The sequence below is a fragment of the Vombatus ursinus genome, unplaced genomic scaffold (genome assembly GCF_900497805.2).
Source record: "Vombatus ursinus unplaced genomic scaffold, bare-nosed wombat genome assembly UNPS02014158.1, whole genome shotgun sequence".
Lineage (NCBI taxonomy): Eukaryota > Metazoa > Chordata > Mammalia > Diprotodontia > Vombatidae > Vombatus > Vombatus ursinus.
This window is the reverse complement of record NW_020953936.1, coordinates 8,251,859-8,272,409: the sequence shown is the minus strand read 5'-3', so window position 1 is coordinate 8,272,409 and position 20,551 is coordinate 8,251,859. Positions and strand designations below refer to the sequence as shown.

General features: G+C 37.3%; 1 protein-coding gene across 3 annotated transcripts in view; it reads left to right on the top strand.

Annotated features, from left to right (window-relative positions):
- The first annotated feature begins 555 nt into the window (after positions 1–555).
- The window catches only part of HACD4 (3-hydroxyacyl-CoA dehydratase 4), a 39,414-nt gene continuing 19,418 nt past the window's right edge, over positions 556–20,551 (top strand). For 2 of the 3 annotated variants that reach the window (XM_027859084.1, XM_027859082.1), the window contains exons 1-3: positions 556–643; positions 4,411–4,514; positions 7,693–7,820. In XM_027859084.1, coding sequence (XP_027714885.1) covers positions 4,418–4,514; positions 7,693–7,820 — 225 coding nt within the window. In that variant the 5' untranslated portion in view covers positions 556–643; positions 4,411–4,417. Of the gene's footprint in view, positions 644–790; positions 949–4,410; positions 4,515–7,692; positions 7,821–20,551 lie in introns of those variants that run through there. The other variant, XM_027859083.1, reaches the window with a different exon arrangement.

Sequence of the window (20,551 nt, the reverse complement as noted above, 5' to 3'; positions counted from 1 at the left end):
TGGACAATCCATCAAAAGAAAAATTCTCAGTTCCTGTAAAATGCACTGAGTTCCTCAGAGAAAATAACTACATAACAGCACCATTCACAATCCAGTGAATCCCAGAGGAAAGAGGGAATTTGGGATTTGGAGCCATTGCACGCCCTGATATAGGGGGCCCATACATGGGATCACATGATCGTAGATTTAGTCCTGCAAGGGACCTTGGAGATCCCTTCACAGAAGATATCTTAAATTGTTGTTAGACACTGAAGAGCCAACTTCCCTCCTCTGGAGCGGGGAGGGCGAGAGATATGCCAGCTTTCACAAAACCAGCGCTAAAAGTCCAGCTGGTGGGAAAGGTGGAGGGGTGCAGTGGAAAGAAAATGAAAAGGTCCTTCCTTAAAGATTGTGGAGGAGGGGAAGGTAGAGAGGCTGAAGGCAGCCACAAGTTGCATAGAGGGTTCCCGGTGGGGCTGGAACTAAGGGAAGTGGGGGAAAGGAGACAAGGCTGGGCAGCCCAGGACAGAGGCGGGGTCACGGACTAGCCCTAGACGCTCCACCTCTTCCCCTACCCGGGACTCCTCTCCTCCCCAGAGGAAGGCAGAACAGAGCCACCAGAGCCCGAGGCAGTGACGGCTCGACCCTGAGTTGGGCGCAACAGGTCTGGCTTTGGGGGCTTGGGAGAGGGTAGGGGAGAAGCCAGGAGAAAAGGGGAGGAGAAAAGAGGACAGGGCAAGCAAGACAAGGCAGGGCAGAGCGGGGTGGGGTGGAACTGGCTGGGCTAAGCTATTTGAGGGAGAAAACGTCGGCCCCTCCTGCGGAGTCCCCAAATTATTAGTAGCCTTCTCATGAGCAATATAGCTTGGAAAGAGGGGGCATGAGAGAAAGGAATGAAATCTAAGAATGAGTTGAAGCAGACCAAAACAGGCTTAGAGCACAGACTTTTAACTGGCATCTTGGATCAGGGTAAGTTGCCAAGAGGCTTCCTGCCTCTTGACAGTTCCAAAACCTATCATCCATACCCCTTGACAACCCGCCGTCTCTCATTATCCTCCAGGTTGGGCTTTCTCCAGCCTTTCTGCACTTTTAGGCCAAGAAAGCTAGAGGAAGTAGTGGTCCTGGGAATGGGGGAGAGGGAAGGGGGGAATGAGGAGGAGTTAATACTTCTGACAAAATAAACTGTTGCTAGGGTTAAGCAGAGAGTGTGAGATTTTTCAGAAATAATGGTCTTTAGGCTTAGTCACTGTGTCATTTGTAGGGAGTCAGCGAAGGTTGGGCACAAGCAAGCCCCTTGTTATCCAGATCTGAACTTATCTGAAGCTAAGTTTCCTATAGAGCCCTTGTTGTCCTGGAGTCCTGGAGTCCTGGAATCCTGGAGTCCTGGAGTCCTGGTTGGGTCGTCCAGGATAACAGCTGCCAGTTTACACTGTCACCCAATAACTGCTACCACACCATTTTCCTTTGTACTCTTATAATAAATGTCTTAATTATTTTTACCCCATAGCCTATTCTTGATTACCATATTTCTCATAGTATCATGGATTTAGAGCTGGAAGGGACCATGGAGGCCATTTACTCCAACCCTCCCATTTTACACATGGGGAAACTGAGTCCCATAAAGGGATAATAGGATGATACGATTTCCAAAGTCATACAGGAAGTAAAGGGCAGAGCTGTGATTCAAACCTAGGTCATTTGATTCCAAATCCAGGTAGTTTTCACTGTACTATGCTGTCTCTTTGGCACACCTTGATTTCCAGGTTGTGTTTTGCTTGTGTTTTAGAGTTTTGGAGGAAAGGAGGGAGAGATTTCTACCTTGCTCAGTTCATATATGACTAATAAATGAAAAATTGTTTTCATATCAGTCTTATCAAAACTCCCTCCACTGTTGCCGGAGAGTAAATACACTAAAAAGAAAAATAAAAATGTAGTACATTCCAAAGCCATGTATGCATATGTGTGTGTGTGTAGTTTATGTGTATATGTATATATTAGGGGGACATATATATGTGTGTGTATGTATGATTATTGTGTTTCCTACTGTTTAAAGATGTTCTTAATTACAACTCCTTTTTATTTCCATGTGTAATCAATAGTTCTTAGGATCATAGATTCAGAACTGAAAGGGACTTTAGAAGCCTTCTAGGCTCACCCTCTATAGTTAAAACAAGATTCAATGACTTACCTAAGGTCACACAGGTAGCGAAGAGCAGATCTAGGGACTTTATTCAATTTATCTTTTTTTTAAAATTATTAATACCTTTTGTTTTTTACCCTACATCTGTTTCTGAATATATCCCTTTACCCTGCAATCCATTGTAAAAGAAAAAAAAACATTTTAAAAGAGGAAAAGAAGTAATTCAACAAATCTAACAACACTCAACTGTGTCTGAGAGTATATGTATGCATTTTCTTCCATGTCTTCATATCATAACCATAAACCAGGCAATTATTTATGTAACTCAATACTTACCAGTCTAGGAATGGTTCCAACAGGTATTTATTTGCCCGGTCTTCATAGCATGACTTTTCTAAAGTATTAATGTCCCTGTTTAGTTGTAACAACTTTAGAAAATGTTTTTGTTTTACTAAATTCTCAGTGAACTGAAGAGTAGACATTTATCAAGGATTATGAAATAATGTCGCAATGTTCTTAGAATATTTGCGTTTAAACAAACCCAAGCTGTTAGCAGGTTGTCAAGAATTATGACTCCTGCCACTACTACCATTAACCATAACAGCAAAAGCAGAGGCTCATAGAATTAGAACTAGAAGGCACTTAGACATCATCTAGTTCAATTCTTTCATTCTACAGATGAAAAACTGAGGCCCAGAGAGCATAAATGACTTATCCAAAATAATACAAGTTGTATGCAGCAGAGTCAGCATTGAAACCCAGGTCATCTGACTCCAGATCCATTGCTATTTTCATTGTCCCATACTACAGCTTACTTCAGGAGATCTATGGTGGCTCAAAAAGAGACTAATCTCATAACCCCCTTAGAAAAAAAAGGAAATGAATGAAGAATGCATATTGCCAACAACAACAATAGTAATAGAAGAACAACAATATCAACAACATAATAGTACTACCTGTTATGAATCCCTTCAAAAATTGGTGTGAAATTTGGAGTAACAAAGTGAAAGGTGGATTCAGGATTATTTTTCAAATGAATGGTCTTCTTTTGAGAGGCAAAAACAAATATGATCCCTCTAGGACAATTATTTTGTAGTATTTATGGAATAGGGCAAGCAGGGTTCAACCACTACTATTTGCCCTTTCTTCACTCTACTACTGACCACTACTATAGGATACCTACCTTTTCATCTATTATATAATGTAGTTCTATCAATACTCACAGATTTTTTTTTATTTGGAAAAAAGTAAGATTCTCATATAATTTTTTTAAAAAGTTTACCTTTTCATCATATAGAATTCCTGATGTAAATGAAAGTTATATCAAAGGACCTGTTCTTTTCTTTTCTTTTCTTTTTCTTTTTCTTTTCTTAGCTCTGAGCCCCCAGTCAGAATCTTAACTCTAGCAAAACACCTACATGCTAGCTCCCATCTTTCTCTTCCCTGGGGATATTTTCCCCTCAATTGCTCTCTTTTCCCAGTTAGTACACTCAGACTCATTTAGGCCTGTGGTTAACATTGTTTATAAAGACATAATAAGCATTTTGACTTTCTGGTCCCCACAAGGAAAATGAAGCAACCTTCCTAGAGCCCTGGTTGGCTTTCTATTGCTATTCATAAGCCTCTTCTTCCTCTGGCCTCAGCTATTATCCTTGATTGGACTATTGCTTTATTCTTTCAGAAAGAACAAGGATAAATTTCTGCTACCTTGGTACTTTAGTTCTAAGACTTCTCATCTCCCAGGCAAGAAGCTAGAGGCCTAAGAAATCCCATTAACACAATGCCCTTTAGGTTTAACCTTCATTCAATAACCCTTCTGAGCGCCCTAGTGAATGACCTATTCCTAACTCATGGTGATTTGTTAGTACATTTCCCAGATCTTCATCACTGCAGACTAGGCTAAAACCAGGCAATGATGATAAACTTCAAATCACCAAACCTAGTCTGGAGTTCAAGATTACCCAGTTTTTTAAAACTTTAAGCCTCTCCTCTTAGTCTATGCAAATAAGTGAATGGGAAAAAGTTACAGAGTCAGTCTATACCCAGGGCTTAAATTTATTATTGCTACTTGTAGTTCAACTGCTTTATTGGTCTTTTCACATGAAAATGGGCTACTCAAAGTCTTGTATCTTTTGAATGGTGAGAAAGAGCCTACTCAAAAGTTTTAGCTCCTTTACAAGGTACAAAGTGATCCACTCAAATCTGAAAGGGTAACACTCTTATGCTTTTTCCTCCATCTTTTGGGAATTTTTCCAAATAAAAATTTTAATTAAGCTTCTCTGTGTTCACAGGTATAGGATGAATACCTACCTTTTCATTTATTATTTAATCCAGTTCTGTGGACACTCATGGATATTTACAAATATGACAGTCAGATTTTTTTCATTTGGGAAAGGTAAGAGCCTCAGATTATTTTTTTTAATGTTTACCCTTTTCACATATTCATATCACACATTTTTCATTTCTGTGCTCCTCACCTTTTAACCTTAAATGTCTCTCACAAGCATATTGTCAATTACTACACTTTTCCTCAAAAGTCAAACTTTTTTATTTTGCCCTTAATGTCCATCAAATTCAACTGTTTTATGTGTCTACCTCTTGATCAGGAAATCTGCCAGCATAAAATCAAGACACCTAGGTGGTGCCATTGATGGAGTGATGGAGCTGGAGTCAGAAAGATCTGGCTCAAATCCTAACTCAGACATGCACTAGGCTGTGTGACTCTGGTCAGGCTGCTCAGCCTCTGTTTACCTCAACTGTAAAATGAGAATAATAATAATAGCACTTACCTTCCAGGGTTTGGTGAGATCAAATAACATGGTAATTATAAAGTGCATGACACAGTGCCAGGCACATAGGGAAGTCTACATAAATGGTAGCTATTATTATTAAAACTGCATATTGGGCCCTCTGCCCAACAGCCCTTTCATTGACAGAATTAAAGGGAACCTTAGAAATTATCTGGTTTCCCCTTGGGGGAAGAGGAGAAGGGAGTAATCATTTAAATTTTCATTGTACAAATGAAGAATCTTAGGCCTAGAGAAGTTAACATTTTATAATCATAACTCACATTTACATTACATTTACAAAGTGCTTTTTGTATACTCTCATTTAATACTTTACATAGCATTTTAAGGTTTACAAGGCACTATATATACATATATATATGTATATATATACACATATATATTATCTCAGTTGATCCTCACAAAAATCCTGTGAGTTCAGTGATGTTATTATTCCCATTTTTTGATGAGGAATCTGAGCCTAACAGAGGTTAACTGACTTGTCCAGAGTCATACAACTAAGTGTCTAAGGTAAGATTTGAACTCAGATCTTTCTGATTCCAATCTAGTGTATCATCAGAGGTTCCCAACATGGGTGATACCATCCCCTTGGGGGTGCTGGAATGATCCAGGGAGGGTGGTAGTAGCCTCAGTGCAATTGGGGGGGTGTGTTGAATAAAAATAAGGGGACAGTAGAAGCATAAGGAAAAAAGATAAGAAAATTTTGAAAAACCATTCATACATGTTTCATCTGTTGTGTAACAGAGTTAAGTCATAATGATCACATTATTTTCCAAATAAATACACAAAATGCAAGTTATAATCAATCAGTGGTCAAATCTGCTGACAGGTCTTAACAAGCATGTGTTAGCAGGCAAGCATATCATGCATTGTCAGGAAGTCCAGAATGAATAGGCAAGAATATGTGCATGTAATGACTTGTTTATAATACAATACTGTATGGTTATATAACACAATATTGCATCAACAAAATTTCAATGCAGAGAAAAAATCCTCAAATTTACAACAGATTATTAAATTTAAGATGTATCATTTTAAAAATTATATATATATATTTGAAATGATGCAAATTTTTTTTAAAAACCATTAAAGGGTTAAAGAAAGTAGATTTTACAGGAGGGTGCTAAGTAATTTTTTTTAAAAAGGGGACAGTAGGCTAAATAAGTTTGGGAACCTCTGCTATAACCCAAGAGGTCATAGTATCCCTATTTTACAGATGAAGGAAGTGATGTTCAGAGAGTTTAAGTGATTTGTCCACATAGCCCATGGCACAGATAGTACTAGAACACAAGCATCCTTCTTTCAAGTTCTTTCTACTACATCCAACATCTTACCATTCTTTTTTGGGCTTGAAACTAAATTAAAATGAGAGCTAACTATATACGTATACAATTTTGGATTTGTGGCTGACTTCCTATCTCTTTTGGAGAACTCAGTTCTAACTCGGTATTATTAATTATGCATGCCCAAGTACATCATTAACTAGTCAGATCTTTTAGATCTAATTTATTTCCTAAAATTATGCATAAATATGTCAAGCAACCAGAAGCAGTGCCATTGATACCCTCAGATTCTGAAAGACTTACTGTCCACTCTTAAGGCCTTGGTTTGGTCCTTAGTAGCAAATTCTCACTGGAAAAACGATTCATTATTTGTAGGTGATGTACTATGATGACTAATTACATGAACACACTTCAATCATTAATGTTAACAAATAGGCTTTCCTAAAAAGCAAAAACACTAGTTTTTGGCAGCATTTCAGGTCTTTAAAAATGGATAATTTAATGACTACAATAGTTTAGCTTCATTTTGGGCTCCACATGGTAAATACTGGCATAGTTCACAATGCCATGATAATGTTGGGGTTGTATAGTTATCTATAAACAAGCATTTATAATGCACATTTCTGCCAAAACAACAACAGTAACAAGGAGAACCCTAGTGAGTGATAAAGGATGTCTCTGAGTCAGTTTCTTCATCTTTAAAATGTGTATAAATATACTTATCCTGCCCCTTTAGAGAGTTGTCAAGGGGTAAATGCTTTCTATACTTCAGAGAAATGAGAATTATTTTTTACAGCATGTAAAAATGAAGAATAAGACACGCTAAGTGCACAAAGCTCTCTAGTCATTTTTTCTTCACAGATTCTTAAGATGTTTAAAAATTTTGAATGTGAAGACTATTGAATATGAAGAGTTTTAATTCTGAAATATTCTCCATCCCTGTAAAATGATAATAGTAATTTAACGTTATGATAAAGATGATGATTGTTAATATTTATAATAACGCTATAGTTAGTGTTTATGTGGCACTTTAAGGTCGGCATAATGCTTTACAAATATTATCTCATTTTATCCTTACAACAACCCTAGGAGGTAGATGCTTTTATTATCCCTTCTTTATTGATGAAGAAACTGAGGCACACAGGGGTTAAGTGACTTGCCCAGGTCACATAACTAATAAGCGTCTGAGGCAGGATTTGAACTCAGGCCTTACTTGATTAGAGGCCTAGTGCTCTATTTACTCTCCCATCTAGCTGCCTCCTATTGCAATGTGTAAAAAACTATCTGCAGAGGGTCTGTTGGAACTTGTAATTCAAGATCTCAGGAATACCTCTCTTCAATAATAAGACCTTGGGGCGTCAGTCTTACTTGACAAATAGCCAGTAAAAATACTTTCTGAAAAATTTCATAGATTTGTGTTTTAGTGTCCAGTTTTATGTTTTTCTATAATTTTTAGTAACTATGTTTTTCATTCTGGTGACAGATTCTATGGTAGATACTTTCTATGCTATTGGACTTGTGATGCGCCTTTGCCAGTCCCTTTCTCTGTTGGAGCTGGTGCACATATATGTGGGAATTGAATCAGATCGGCTTTTGCCCAGGTTTCTGCAGGTATGTTTGAATTAAATCTTTAGATAATTTAGAGAAAATCTGTTTTAGATTATGAACTTATGCCATTGAAATTGTTAGAAAATCAATCATTACCTTAAGTCACTGCTAACTGGAATTAATTCCATATTAAGTCAAGTCAACAAACATTTATTAAGAGCCTACTATATACTCAACACTGTGCTAAGTCCTGGTGAGGCAAAGAAAGTCAGAGACAGTCTCTGACATCAAGGAACTCATAATCTTATGGAGACAACATGCAAATGATAACTTACAAGCAAAAGACAATAAAAGATAAGTTGGAGATAATATTGGAGGGAAGGTACCAGTATTAAGGAGGATTGGAAAGGGTACTTGTATAAGGTGAGCTTATATCTAGGACCTGAAGGAAGTCAGAAATGAAGAGGAAGAGAATTCAAGCCATGGTGGACAGCCAGTGGAAACACCCAGATGAAGTGCCCTGTTCAAGAAATAGCAAGGAGGCCAGTGTCACTGGAGGGCAGGGTACCTGGAAGGAACTAAGGTGTAAGGAGATTGGAAAGGTAGGAAAGGGCCAGGTTATGAAGGATCTTAAAAGTCAAACAAAGGGTTTTATAATTGATCTTGGAGGCAACAGAGAGTCACTGGAGTTAATCAAATAGGGGTGGGGATGGGGAATGATCAGACGCACACTGCAGGAAGATCCATTTGTTAGCTGAGTAGAGGATGCACTGGAGTAGAAAGAAACTTGAGGCAGGAAGACCAAAATCAGAAGGTATGAGGTGATGAGGGCCCAGGGTCATGGCAGTGTCAGAGGAGACATGCCTTCATTCTAAAGTAATGGCTTTTGGTTGGAGTAACCACTGGGACGCTGGTAGAAATCTTAGCCTGTTGGGCAACGGTAGGTGTTGCTTTCTGAATATACCATTGTGTTGCTGTGTTGGCCTGTGCCAGAGAGAGATGTTTAACAACCATTTCCACTCCATCTTCTCTATCCCTACCTACTATATATTCTGAGAATAGAGTACCCTTCTGTTCTGTGTCACCATACCACCCCTTCCTCAGTGAAGTAATGGGCTTTCAGGGCAGAATGGAGAATATCATAGAGAAGTATTAGCTTTGAGTAATGGGAATACAGTTAGAACCAGAGAGGTCACATACACATATCCCTTCCACATCTCTAGTTTCCCCATCACAGTTTCAATATATCGGGGGTTAGCATAAGAAATAACTGTAAATGGGAATTTTGGGGGAGTGTTGCAGAAGCCGCAGTATTTTTACATAACATTGACCTGCATATAGCCTATGACCAAATACCTAAGCCAAATTTTACAATAAGGTACTGTAAAAACTCCATAAAAGAAAAAAAAATTCAGACTTCTTCTCTGGTACAAAGGGAGGGCCAAAAAATTTCATAAAGATTTTCCAAATTGTGGGGGTACACACCCCTAACCCCCGTGACATGGAAGGGATAGCTATAGTCCAAATTTCTCTTTGTACAGAGACGCCCAGAGAGGTGAACTGAGTCTGAGCAATGTCACTGACAGAGGCCAAATATCACAAACATGATTACATTGCCCCATTTTGGCAAGGACAGGAGGGAGTAAAATTGAATGGTAGTGTTTTCACAGAGAAGGAAGGAGACTGGAAGGGAATGTGAATGTATGCGTATAAATATGACTAAAACTAATTTGAAAACTAACTTGGAGATTTCCCTGGGAGAGGAATGAAGGGTAGAGATAATAGATGGGAACAGAGACTGGATCTGGGATTTCATCAGAGAACTTGCAGCTGAAGAAACTCCCTCTACCAGCGTAGGTTGACATCTCTGCAAACCATATAGTCTTAGAGAGTCACCTAGAGCAAAGAGAGATTAAGTCACCTTGCCCAGGGTCACACAATCAGCATGTGGCAGTGATAATGATGCTTTGAATAAGAAGAGGAGGAAAAGAAAGAGGAGGAGGAGAAAGAAGAAGAGAAGAAGGAGGAGAAGAGAGAAGAGAAAGAAAGAAGAGAGTGCCAGTGAAACATTTCTAAAAATACACAAAATGAAGGAAATATAGAAGGTAAGTCAGACAAGAATGGTAGTGTGGGTACTACAGAGTAAAATTTAATATATACTTTTAAAAAACAAACTGTATGTGATAGAAATTCATACTTTCATATGTGATAATCATTTCTTTATATATGGAAATTTTAATGTTTGATATTTGTTAAGTTCTTAATTTAAACAATTTTAAACTGACAAAAAAAAAGAAGGTTTTGAGAGTGTCCCAAGTTGGGAGAGGGAGGAATCAAAGCGTATTAGAATTCAGCTAAGTCATAGATCATGGCAGAACAGGTATAGAGTTTTTGCATGTGAGTATCACTTGTGATATTTAAATATTCCTGACAAATTATCAAAGGATTGGAAGCTATATAAAGTAATAAAATCCTAGAGAGTTTATGATACTTTGTCATTTCCAAACTGTGGAAATTTAATTTTAGAGATCTGCAGAAATGATGTTTTCTATGACTAATGCATTTCAACTGTTGACATGTAGGAGTAAAAGTACAAAACAAATATTACATCAATGTCGAATACGACTATCACAGAAGCTAATTCCAATTAAGAAATATTTTTTAGCTAAGTCGAATTCAGATGTGTTCTCTTGAATCTATTTCCTTAAAAAATTGTAATTGATATAGATCTGACACAAGAGATTGATGTTTTATAAAATTTAATTTTACTAGGGTTGTGACAGTCAGGTCTCTTTTGCTTTGAAATAAGACAGAATAGAAAGCCTGCCTTCATAATGATGGTGAACATCGTTAGTGACCCATGTTATTTAAGAAGCAAACAGCCATTCCATGTATTTGCCTCATTCAGTGGTAGGGAAAAGGAAGAAATATTATTCTAATACCATATAATGATGTGCCGTATTTTAACTGTTTTCTATGGCTTGGTTTTTTGGCAATGTAGTAGAATAATTATGTTATACTGGTTTCAGAGTAAAATCATATTTTAAAAATTCAATAGATGGATATATTACTGGTCATGCATATGTAAAGAATATACCTTATACCCTTAACTTGCTTAATTTTCATTATTTTCTCCTATACTCTATTTTTACATTTAGGCTCCTTGGTTGTTGTTGTTGTTTTTTTGTTAGTTTGTTTTTTTCGTAAGAGATCAAACTTTCCATTGCTACCTAGCTAAGTGTTAGGGAAATATAGTCAACATTGTTATACCGTGTGCCAACCACTTTTTAAATTTTCAACATTTTCTGACTAGCATTTGGGGAGGGAGGTGTTGGTCAGGCAGTCAATAAGCATTTATTTATTGTCTACTATGTGCTAGCAGGGTTAGGGAACCTGTGGTCTCTGCCACGTGTGGCCTTTCTTGGTGCTGAGGGGTCAAACATGGCCTCGAGGTCACAGGTTCCCTACCCCTGTAGGTAGGCACTGTGCTAAGCACTGGGGATAAAGAAAAAGGCAAAAGTCAGTCCTCTCCCTCGAGGAATTCACAATCTAATGGATGAAGAATAGATGAATTAATAGGATGAGGGAAAGGAAAAGGAAAGGAAAAACAAGGTATAACCTTTGGGTTAGGGGGGAAAGACCATTTTCATTATTATTAGTAGTAGTAATAATAATAGATTTCTATGGTGTTTTTAAGTTTGTAAAGCGCTTTACATATGCTATTTCATTTGCTCCTCACAACTACCCTGTGGGGTAGTTGCTATTATTATCTCCATTTTACAGATAGATAAAATGAAACTGGCAGAGATTTAGTGACTTGAACAAGGTCGCAAAGCTACTAAGAGTCTGAAACAAGATTTGAATTCAGGTCTTGCTGACTTCATATTCAACCCTCATATAGACTGTGCCATCTAACTTCCTGGGCAGAATATTAACTTTTTAAAGGTTCATGTCTTCTTTGAAAGTTTTCAAGTTGACATGAAGCATGATTAAGGTTTTGCCTTTCCTTCCCCCTTTATTCACATACTTCTCTCCATGTTTTTTTAGCAGAATGAAATAGGACCTGGAGAAAACTTCAAAAACTATAATTTCCTCTGTAAAGCTTCCCTCTCTTCCATTATTCTAAGAGCCATAGTTGAACAGAAGACTGATTGCTTTATTCCCTGCTCCTATAAAATATGTTGAGAATTGAGGCCACACTAGGGCCCCCTAATTTTTTTAAAACAGCAAAATTGTGTAATAGTTCTTAGCTACTCCTATTCCCTATTTCTTTTAAAAGAAAAAAAAACTCAGAACAGATATTGGTTAAGTTCCTTGTGTAAGAGTTAATCATACTTGATTAGAAAATTACATGAGGCTGGTTAATTTCAAGAAGTAAGCAAAATAAGTCATTGTAATTGTTTTTAGTAGTTGGCATTAATTTTTAAATATAAGATAAACCTTTGCTGTCTAGCCTTTGTGAGAACTTGCAAAAAATCCAAGGTGAGGCACTCTGTCTGCAGTGTTTTTTATTGTATTTTCTAAGAAGTCAAAGCTGACCCTAGAAATGAAGGCCCCTTTATCATCTGGTTGAGCTGCCAGATGTGGGTTTTCTTTCTTTTCTTTTCAAAGGCCTTACTTTATCTGACAGCTGGGGAAAGCCATTATGACTTTCTGAAATTATACTCAATTTAAATAAGTGTTCTACAGCTCAGTAGAGAAAAAGGGAAACAAAAAAGCCTAAACTTAGCAGAATAGTCATCAATATATATTTCATGAGTTTTTTACATGTAGGGATAAAAGAGTCATTTGCAAAACAAATTTTTATTTTGTGTCTTTTCATGGCCTGAAAATGATTTATAGAAGTAGTATGTATTGAACTGGCCTAGGAGTCAGGAAAACCTGGGTTCAAATCTTTCCCATGATGCTTCCTTTTTGACTATAGGCAAGTCACTTAACATCTTCTAAGAGTTACTTTCTTTATCTTTAAAATTGAGACAAAAATAATCATAACATTGATATAGTACCTACTATGTGCCAGGCACTGTGCAAAATGCTTTACAAATATTACTCCACAATGACCTTGAGAGGTGGGTGCTATTATTTTCCGAATTTGAGGAAATTGAGACAATTAAAGATCAAATGACTTGCCCAGGGTCACATAACTAGTAAGTGTCTGAATCTGAATTTGAACTTGGATCTTCCTGAGTCAGGGCTGAGTGCTCTATCCACCACACCACCTAGTTGCAGTACCTGGTCTTGTGGCTGCTATAAGGCTCAGAAGAGATAATATATGTGAAATGTTTGGCCAACCTTAAAGCACTTTGTAATTGTCAGTCAATGTAGCATATCATTTAAATATCATTAATTTGTTGATCTATAATTATAAATACCCAAATTAACTACAAAGAAAAGAAGCCACTATCTGCATCCAAACAAAGAAAAATAGTTAAATAGAAGTATGTATAGAATGACTTTGCATACACACACACACACACACACACACACACATATAATACTTATTCTAATGGTAGCCATCTCTAGGGTGGGAGAGGCAGAGGGAAGAAAAAAAGGAAAGTTATAGTATAACTTCATCATGTATTTAAAAGGAATAGCAAGTTTTATATAATAGATTTGTAGTTTCATGTGCAATCATCTTTTTAAAAAAATTATACTATGTTATAGAAATGTTTATTTTATTTCATAAATTAAAAATAAAATAACAATTTTTGAAAGGAAAAATATATTGATATATCCTCATTTTCCATCATAGTGACATCATTGAAATATGCAAATATCTCCCTACTTCAAAAATTTGTGATTTAGCTCTACTGGTCTCCCTCTACTGCTACAGCTCTTGAGCCTACCACAACTTAGTAGAGCAGAGGTTCTTTACCTAGGGCCCATGAACTTTAAAAAAATGTTGTGATAATTGCATTTCAATATAATTGCTTTCCTTTATAATCCTTTTTTGTTTTATTTTATGCTTTTAAAAATAATATTCTGTAAAGAGATTCATAGGCTTCATCAGGCTGCCAAAGGGTTTGCTGGTAAATGTTTAACAAATGGCTCTTTGGGGAAAAAGAAGTGTGCTGGACACACTTTTAAGTTTAATCTACATCATTAACATTTTCTCTGTCACTTTCTTAAGTCTAGGTAACCAACAAAACAATAAATCAAGGCCTTTAAAAACCCAGGGTTGACCTCCTACCCCCAATGACACCTCTGAGTAAGGTGTTAATGCTGAGTCATTTGTAAGAAAATATTGGACCAGCATTCTCTTAGTCACCCTGGCATCATCCTTGATTCCTCATTCTCTACCCTACCTCATATTCAATCAGATTTCAAGTCCTATTGTTTTTACTTTCATAAAATCTCTCTCCTCTCACACTGTAACCACTCTGGTACAGACCCTCCTTACCTCACTCCTGGACCATTGCAATAGCCTCCTGGTTGGTTTCCCTGCCTCAAGTCTCTCCTCATTCCAATCCATTCTACATTTAGCTGTCAAATCAATCTTCCTAAAGTGCAAGTCTGATCACATCATTTCCCTATTCAATAAATTCCAATGACTCCCTACTGACTCCAGGATCAAATATTTGACTTTGAAAGCACTTCATCACCTTTTTTCCCTTCCTACCTCTCTAGTCTTTTAAACCTTACTCCCCTCCAGGCATTCTACAGTCCAGTGGCGTTTGCATCCTTATTGTTCTTCCAATACTGTACTCCATCTCCTGATTCCCGGTGTTATCATCGGCTGTCCTCTCTGCCTCCTCACTTCCTTGGCTTCTTTCAAGTCTCAACAATAGTCCCACCTTCTGCAAGAAGCCTTTCCCAATCTTCCTTAATTTTAATTCCTTCCGTTTGAGAGTGTTGTTTTGTTCAGTTGCTTTTCAGTCCTGTATAACTTTTCATGATCCCATTCGAATTTTCTTGGCACAGATACTGGAGTGGTTTGACATTTTTTCCTCCAGCTCATTTAATAGATGAGGAAAGTGAGGCAAACAAGGTTAAGAGACTTGCCCAGAGTCACACAACTAGTAAATGTCTGGCACCGGATTGGAACTCACAAAGATGAATCTTCCTGACTCCTGGCACAGTACTCTATCCACTGCACCACCTACCCACCCCCATCCTCAAATAATCCTGTATATATCTTGCTTGTAAATAGTTTTTTGCATGTTGTCTCTCCCATTAGACTGTGAACTCCTTGAGAGCAGGGGCTGTTTTAACCTTTCTTTGTGTTCCCAGTGCTTAGTAAGGGCTTGGAACATAATATGTTCTTAATAATGCTAGATGATTGATTATCTCCAGCACAGATTCCTTCTGTGTGTACTTGTTTTAGATTATTCAAACTGATTTATCTTCTTAGTTGTAATTGCCATTTCCTCAAATAGTACATTTGATAATCAGGTTTTCAAATCCAAATGCAATGGTTTGAGCTATCATCCCTCAAGAGAAACCCTAGTAGGTCTATTTCATTTCATATCTACTTGTGGTCCTTCTACAAATTCTCTTAGGATAATCTAGTTTAACTAGGTCTCATGCCAAGTTCTTTGCAGGCTTGTTTCCCCCTCATCTGCTTTTCATTGTTCTTTGATTTGTGAGGTGGTTCTGTACTTAATCTTCCATCTTTTTCCTCCATAATGTTTTGAAAATATCTGCACTCTCAGTAATTGTTGCCTGGGGCTGCCATGTTTCTCTGCTAATTTAATTTAATAAGGAGATCAAGCATTTACTGGCTGAAACAGGTCCTGGGTCCTTTCTGCTTCTTTTTTGTGACAATTGTTTTGTGTCAATTAAAATTATGATTTGGTGATATTTATATTGCCTTTACTTTTGTCCATTTCTAATTTTTTTTTTACTCAACAGCTTATTTAGATACTTCAGGTTAAACTCTGCTTCCCCTCATCTTTATCTTTTCCCCCCTAATTTGTTTCTTATTTTGATCTCTGTTCTGACCAATCAATGATTATAGACAGAGAAGTTTGATTACAAAATTATTCTCATATCAGTAACCAGTCACTTCCTGTTGGTTACTACAAGGCCAATACCATTTTTCATTTTCTTGCTAAGTGCTCACCACAAAAAGTATCTGATGTACAGGTGTTGGCTTTTGAATATTCTACAAACCCTTCCCCCTCCTTTCTTTTTTAATCACAAACCATATTTTACAATATAAGTAGCATAAAGTCTGAGGGATCATAGAATCTAACACTTAAGGGATCTTAAAGATTATATCCTCATTTTACAGATGAGGACATTGAGGCCAAGAGAAGAGAAGTTATTTTGCCCCAAATCACACAAATAAAAGATAACAGAACTAGAATTTGAATCCAGGTCCTTTTACCCAAATCAGGCCTATTTTAATCCTTTCTCCTTCCCTACCCAAAGAACCAACCCTCATTATCACTTATCCAAAAGGAAGACCTGGCTTTTCAAATCTCTAGGACCTATCCACCCTAACAGCTCCCTGAGAGATTCCACATCTGGGCAGGCCTTAGGAGCTCAGAGGGAGTAGGACCTCACCGAGCTGGTTAGGGACCTGTGTTATAAAATCCATCTTATGGCTTTGGCTCCAAAATATGACCCATGTACCTTCAGTGCTAGAACCAATTTGTCTTCTTTCATGCCCTCAGTAAGACATTGTCCTTTCTTCTCCTCCTCTTATTTTACCTTTTCTTATGTTTCTTCTTTCCTTTCTTTCCTTCTTCTGCATTCCAGGATCTCTTCCCTAGAATGGATAAAAGGTCATCATATAAAGGATTGAGAATGGGAGCAGCAGCTATGGTGTGAAGGATTTTGGTTCTCCATTGAGTAGCCTCTCAAAATCTATGCTTTTTTGATTTTTGAGGAATTTTTCAGGATGAGGCCCTTATACTCCACTAATTATCCAGAACCATTAAAATACTAAGGGCAGCAAATCCTCTTTGATGATTTCCAACCACTTCCATAGTTTTTGCTGTTTTTTTCCTCTGCCTACCTTTCCAGTGAAACTACTGAGTATCAAGGCAGATGTTGACTGAGGCTGAAGGATCTTGTCATGTTCTTAATAGACTTCATGGATTTTCTATGTTTCTTCATCTTCTAACAGATGTTGGCATGGAAACTACAATTATCTTCATGGCAGTAGTGCTCAAGGTGAGCACTGCAAAGCAAGATGATGAAATGTACCTTAAATTTTTGTTCCTTATTACCTTTGAGTGCTTAGCAAAACCAAATTTTTCAGCTTCTTTATTTTGGGGGTTAAGGAAAACCCCTGAACAATTCTTCCAGTTAGCTACTATAGCTTTGTGACTAGGGTTTCATTTGCTGTGAAATTATCAATATGGATATAATTCAGTTGCCCAGTAGTATATCAAATGGTTAGTCATTGGACAAAGATCTTAAATTCACAATCAGAGAATCTTGGAAAATCTAATCCAACCCACACCTGAAGAGAAATAGCCTTTACTACAATGTCCATGAAGTGGTCATTCTCCCTTGAAAACCTAATAATGGAGAACCTATGGAGGCAGCCCATTCCACTTTCAGAGAGCCCTAATTGTTAGAAAGTATTTCTTTACATCAAACCTAAATTTTCCAGTTTTTAGGTTTGTTCCTATTGTTCCATTGTTCCTAGATCAATTCTCTTAAGCAAAGCAGAAAAAGATGAATCCTATTAAGGATTTCAGTTAAATGAATATTTGTTAGAGAGTCCAAAAACTGTTATGCTTGACAAATTGCTGTTGTTGTTGCTAGCAGCACTCTTTGCCCATTCCTTCTCTTTATAGCCACTGCCACTGTCCACGTAGAAGTGGAAGTCACAGTAGGGGCCATATGGGACTGAGGGTTGTTTCGTATTTTCATCTTTTTTCATGGTCTCTGTGACCAAAAAAAAAAAGTCCATTACTTGGATTGCCCACCTTCTGGTGATGTTTCTTGGCACTGATCTCCTGACATTTGACAGCCTAATGCTTCTCTGGGTTAGTAGAATCTGGCAAAGCTTGTATTCAGCAAAGAGGGTTTTAAGAACTCAAAATCCCCATCATAACCTCATTAGTCAACAGAGTAAGACATTTGTAGAGGTAAAATAGTAGAGGAGAAATGCCTGGGTGGTTTAAAAGAAATATATATACACATACACATATATACATATATAATAAACATAATATATAATATAACCTATACATATATAATATATTATACATATACATGTATATAATTGAATTATTAAAATGTTATTTATGTGAAGAGGAAAGTACAGTAATTGGCTGATTGATTTGAAGAGCCAGGGGAAAATGTCTGAGTTTCTCATTGAAATAACTTGGGTCACCCCCCCCCAAAAAAAGATGCTTTCAACTCCCTACAATTGAAATATTAGATTTATGCAGCAATAATTCATTTTTAGTCACTGTTCACATCCTTATCTTCAAGTTCCCCAGATGCAAAATGTTTAAAATACAAAATACTTTTATTGCTATCATAATTTTAGGTAGGAAACTGTTGTGCCTTTGCACAGGCTGTCCCCCTTACCTGGACCATTCTCCCTCCTCATCTCTGACCCTTGAGACCTCTAGCTCCTGTCAAAGCTTAGCTCAAGTATTACTTCCTACAAAAGACCTTTCCTGACTCTTCCAGTTGTGAAGGTTCTTCCCCTCCCCACCCCCAATTCCCAAACTATTTTTGGTATCCATTTTGTGTTTACTTTTCTTTGTTCATGTTGCTTTTCCACTGGTAGAAAATAAGCTCCCTGAGGGCAGGAACCATTTTGTTTTTGTCTTTGTATTCCCAGCATTTTGCACAGTGCCTGACACCGATTAGTCATTTAATAAATGTTTGTTAAATTTAACTAAATAATTGCTATATTTTAATTTTGGCCTAAGTTTTAAATTTATTTGTCTACATTAAAGTGTGGCACTGGGATCATTTTAACATCAGCTTGAGTTATACTGAAAATACACACCTTTCTTCATTTTAAGATATAGTGCTGATAGGATGTATACAATACATGACTGGTTAATGTCTAATTTAAGAGAATCAATATGCTATATGTCCTGGCTAAAGAGAATGCCTACTAGCATGCACTATATCCATGGCTCTTCTTGGTTTTCTGTTTCAGTGTTTGGGAGAGGACTTTGAACAGAACATGGTTTAACTTGTAGCTGGGACACTGAATTAGCCTCAGAAATAAATAAGTTGGCAGAAAAGTAGATTGATGTAACAACTTTGCCTATCCTAATAATGGACATAACTTGTTTGGTCATTGCACAATAACATTCAATGGTTCTGTAACCACTGAAAAATCTGTTTCCTTGTCAAACTAATTTTTGTTGCATGTTATTTTTCCTGATCCTCAGTGCACTCAGTTCAATGACTATGTAGTAGATAGGATCCAGAAGAGCTATAACTATCAATTTTGGTGTTTGGGGCAATCAGGATGAAACACAGACTGGGGAAAGACCAAAGGTTGTGTGTGGGGGGTGGGGAGCAGGGTGAACTATGCTAATGTAGAACTCCCCTTTGGGACAACTGCCCTCTGGCATTGAATGGACTATCTGGTAGCTTCTCATTGTGACTAATGATTCCTGCTAAGCACTAAGCCTTGTCTCTAAACCAAAGTTCTGATTACAAGGGTTATTAGTTTTTTTGTTTTGTTTTGTTTAAATTCATTTTACAAAGGCAAAGTCCCAGTCACCCTGTCCTAGTTGTTGTCTGGGACACATGAGCAAAATACCAGAAACATGAATTGACTTTTTTTTTTACCTATTTTTCATGATATAGTTTCATCTGCTGTCTTTTAGGACATTTCTTTGACTCTGTATTTATCCCCACTAAGGAATAGATTAGTAGCTCAGCAGTTTCTCATTAGTCTTTCTTTATAAGAGGAAAGGCATGTCGAAAAATGTAAAGTACTTCCCCTTTTCTGAAGCAGGGTGTTTTTTCCCTTATCCTGAACTCTAGACACAACCATAAATATTATCATTTGTGGAACTGCTCCAACCTCATTCAGAAGAATAGCTGCTCACATTTATAGGGCACTATGCAGTCTTATAAGTATTTTCCTTTGAACAATAGTATGTGGGTAGATAAATATTCTTATCCTCATTTTGCAGAAGAGGAACCTGAGATTCAGAGAATTTAAGTCACTTGCCTAAGATCACATGACTAAGTATGTGTCAGAGCTGGAATCTAAACCCAGGTCTCCTGTCTCCAAGTCCTATGTGCAACATGGTATAGTAGAGGTAGTGTTTGGATTGCAGTCAGGATGACCTGAAAAGCACCGCATGGCTGGTGCTCTGTTTCATCCATTTGTCCCCAAAATAACATTCTCTGCTCCTTCCTTGCCCCAAACTAGAAAATACTCCCCTATTTTAGGTTAAAACAGACTAATAGTTTTTTGACTACAGACAAGTCACTTAACCTCCTGAACCTCAGTTTTCTCGTCTGTAAAAATGAGATAATACCTGTAGTAGTTACAACACAAGGTTGTTGTAAAGCTCAAAGGAAATAATGTATGCAAAGTGATTTGTAAACTTTGAAGTGTAATATAAGTGCCGATTACTGTTGTTGTTATTTCTACTTCAACAATTCTGCCTCCTGAACAGAACAAGCTCTTATAGTGTTGGACTTGGAGTCAGGAACTCAGGTTTCTGCTTGTTGATTGCTCTGTCCTCTTGGAAGACTTAAAATCACATCAATTGTGGCAGGTAGGTGGTGCAAAGGATTTGGAATAAGGAAGAGCTGAGTTTGAATCCTGCCTCAGACACATTAGCTAAGTGACTCTGTGCAAATCACTTAGCCTCTCTCAGACTCAGTTTCTTCATCTGTAAAAT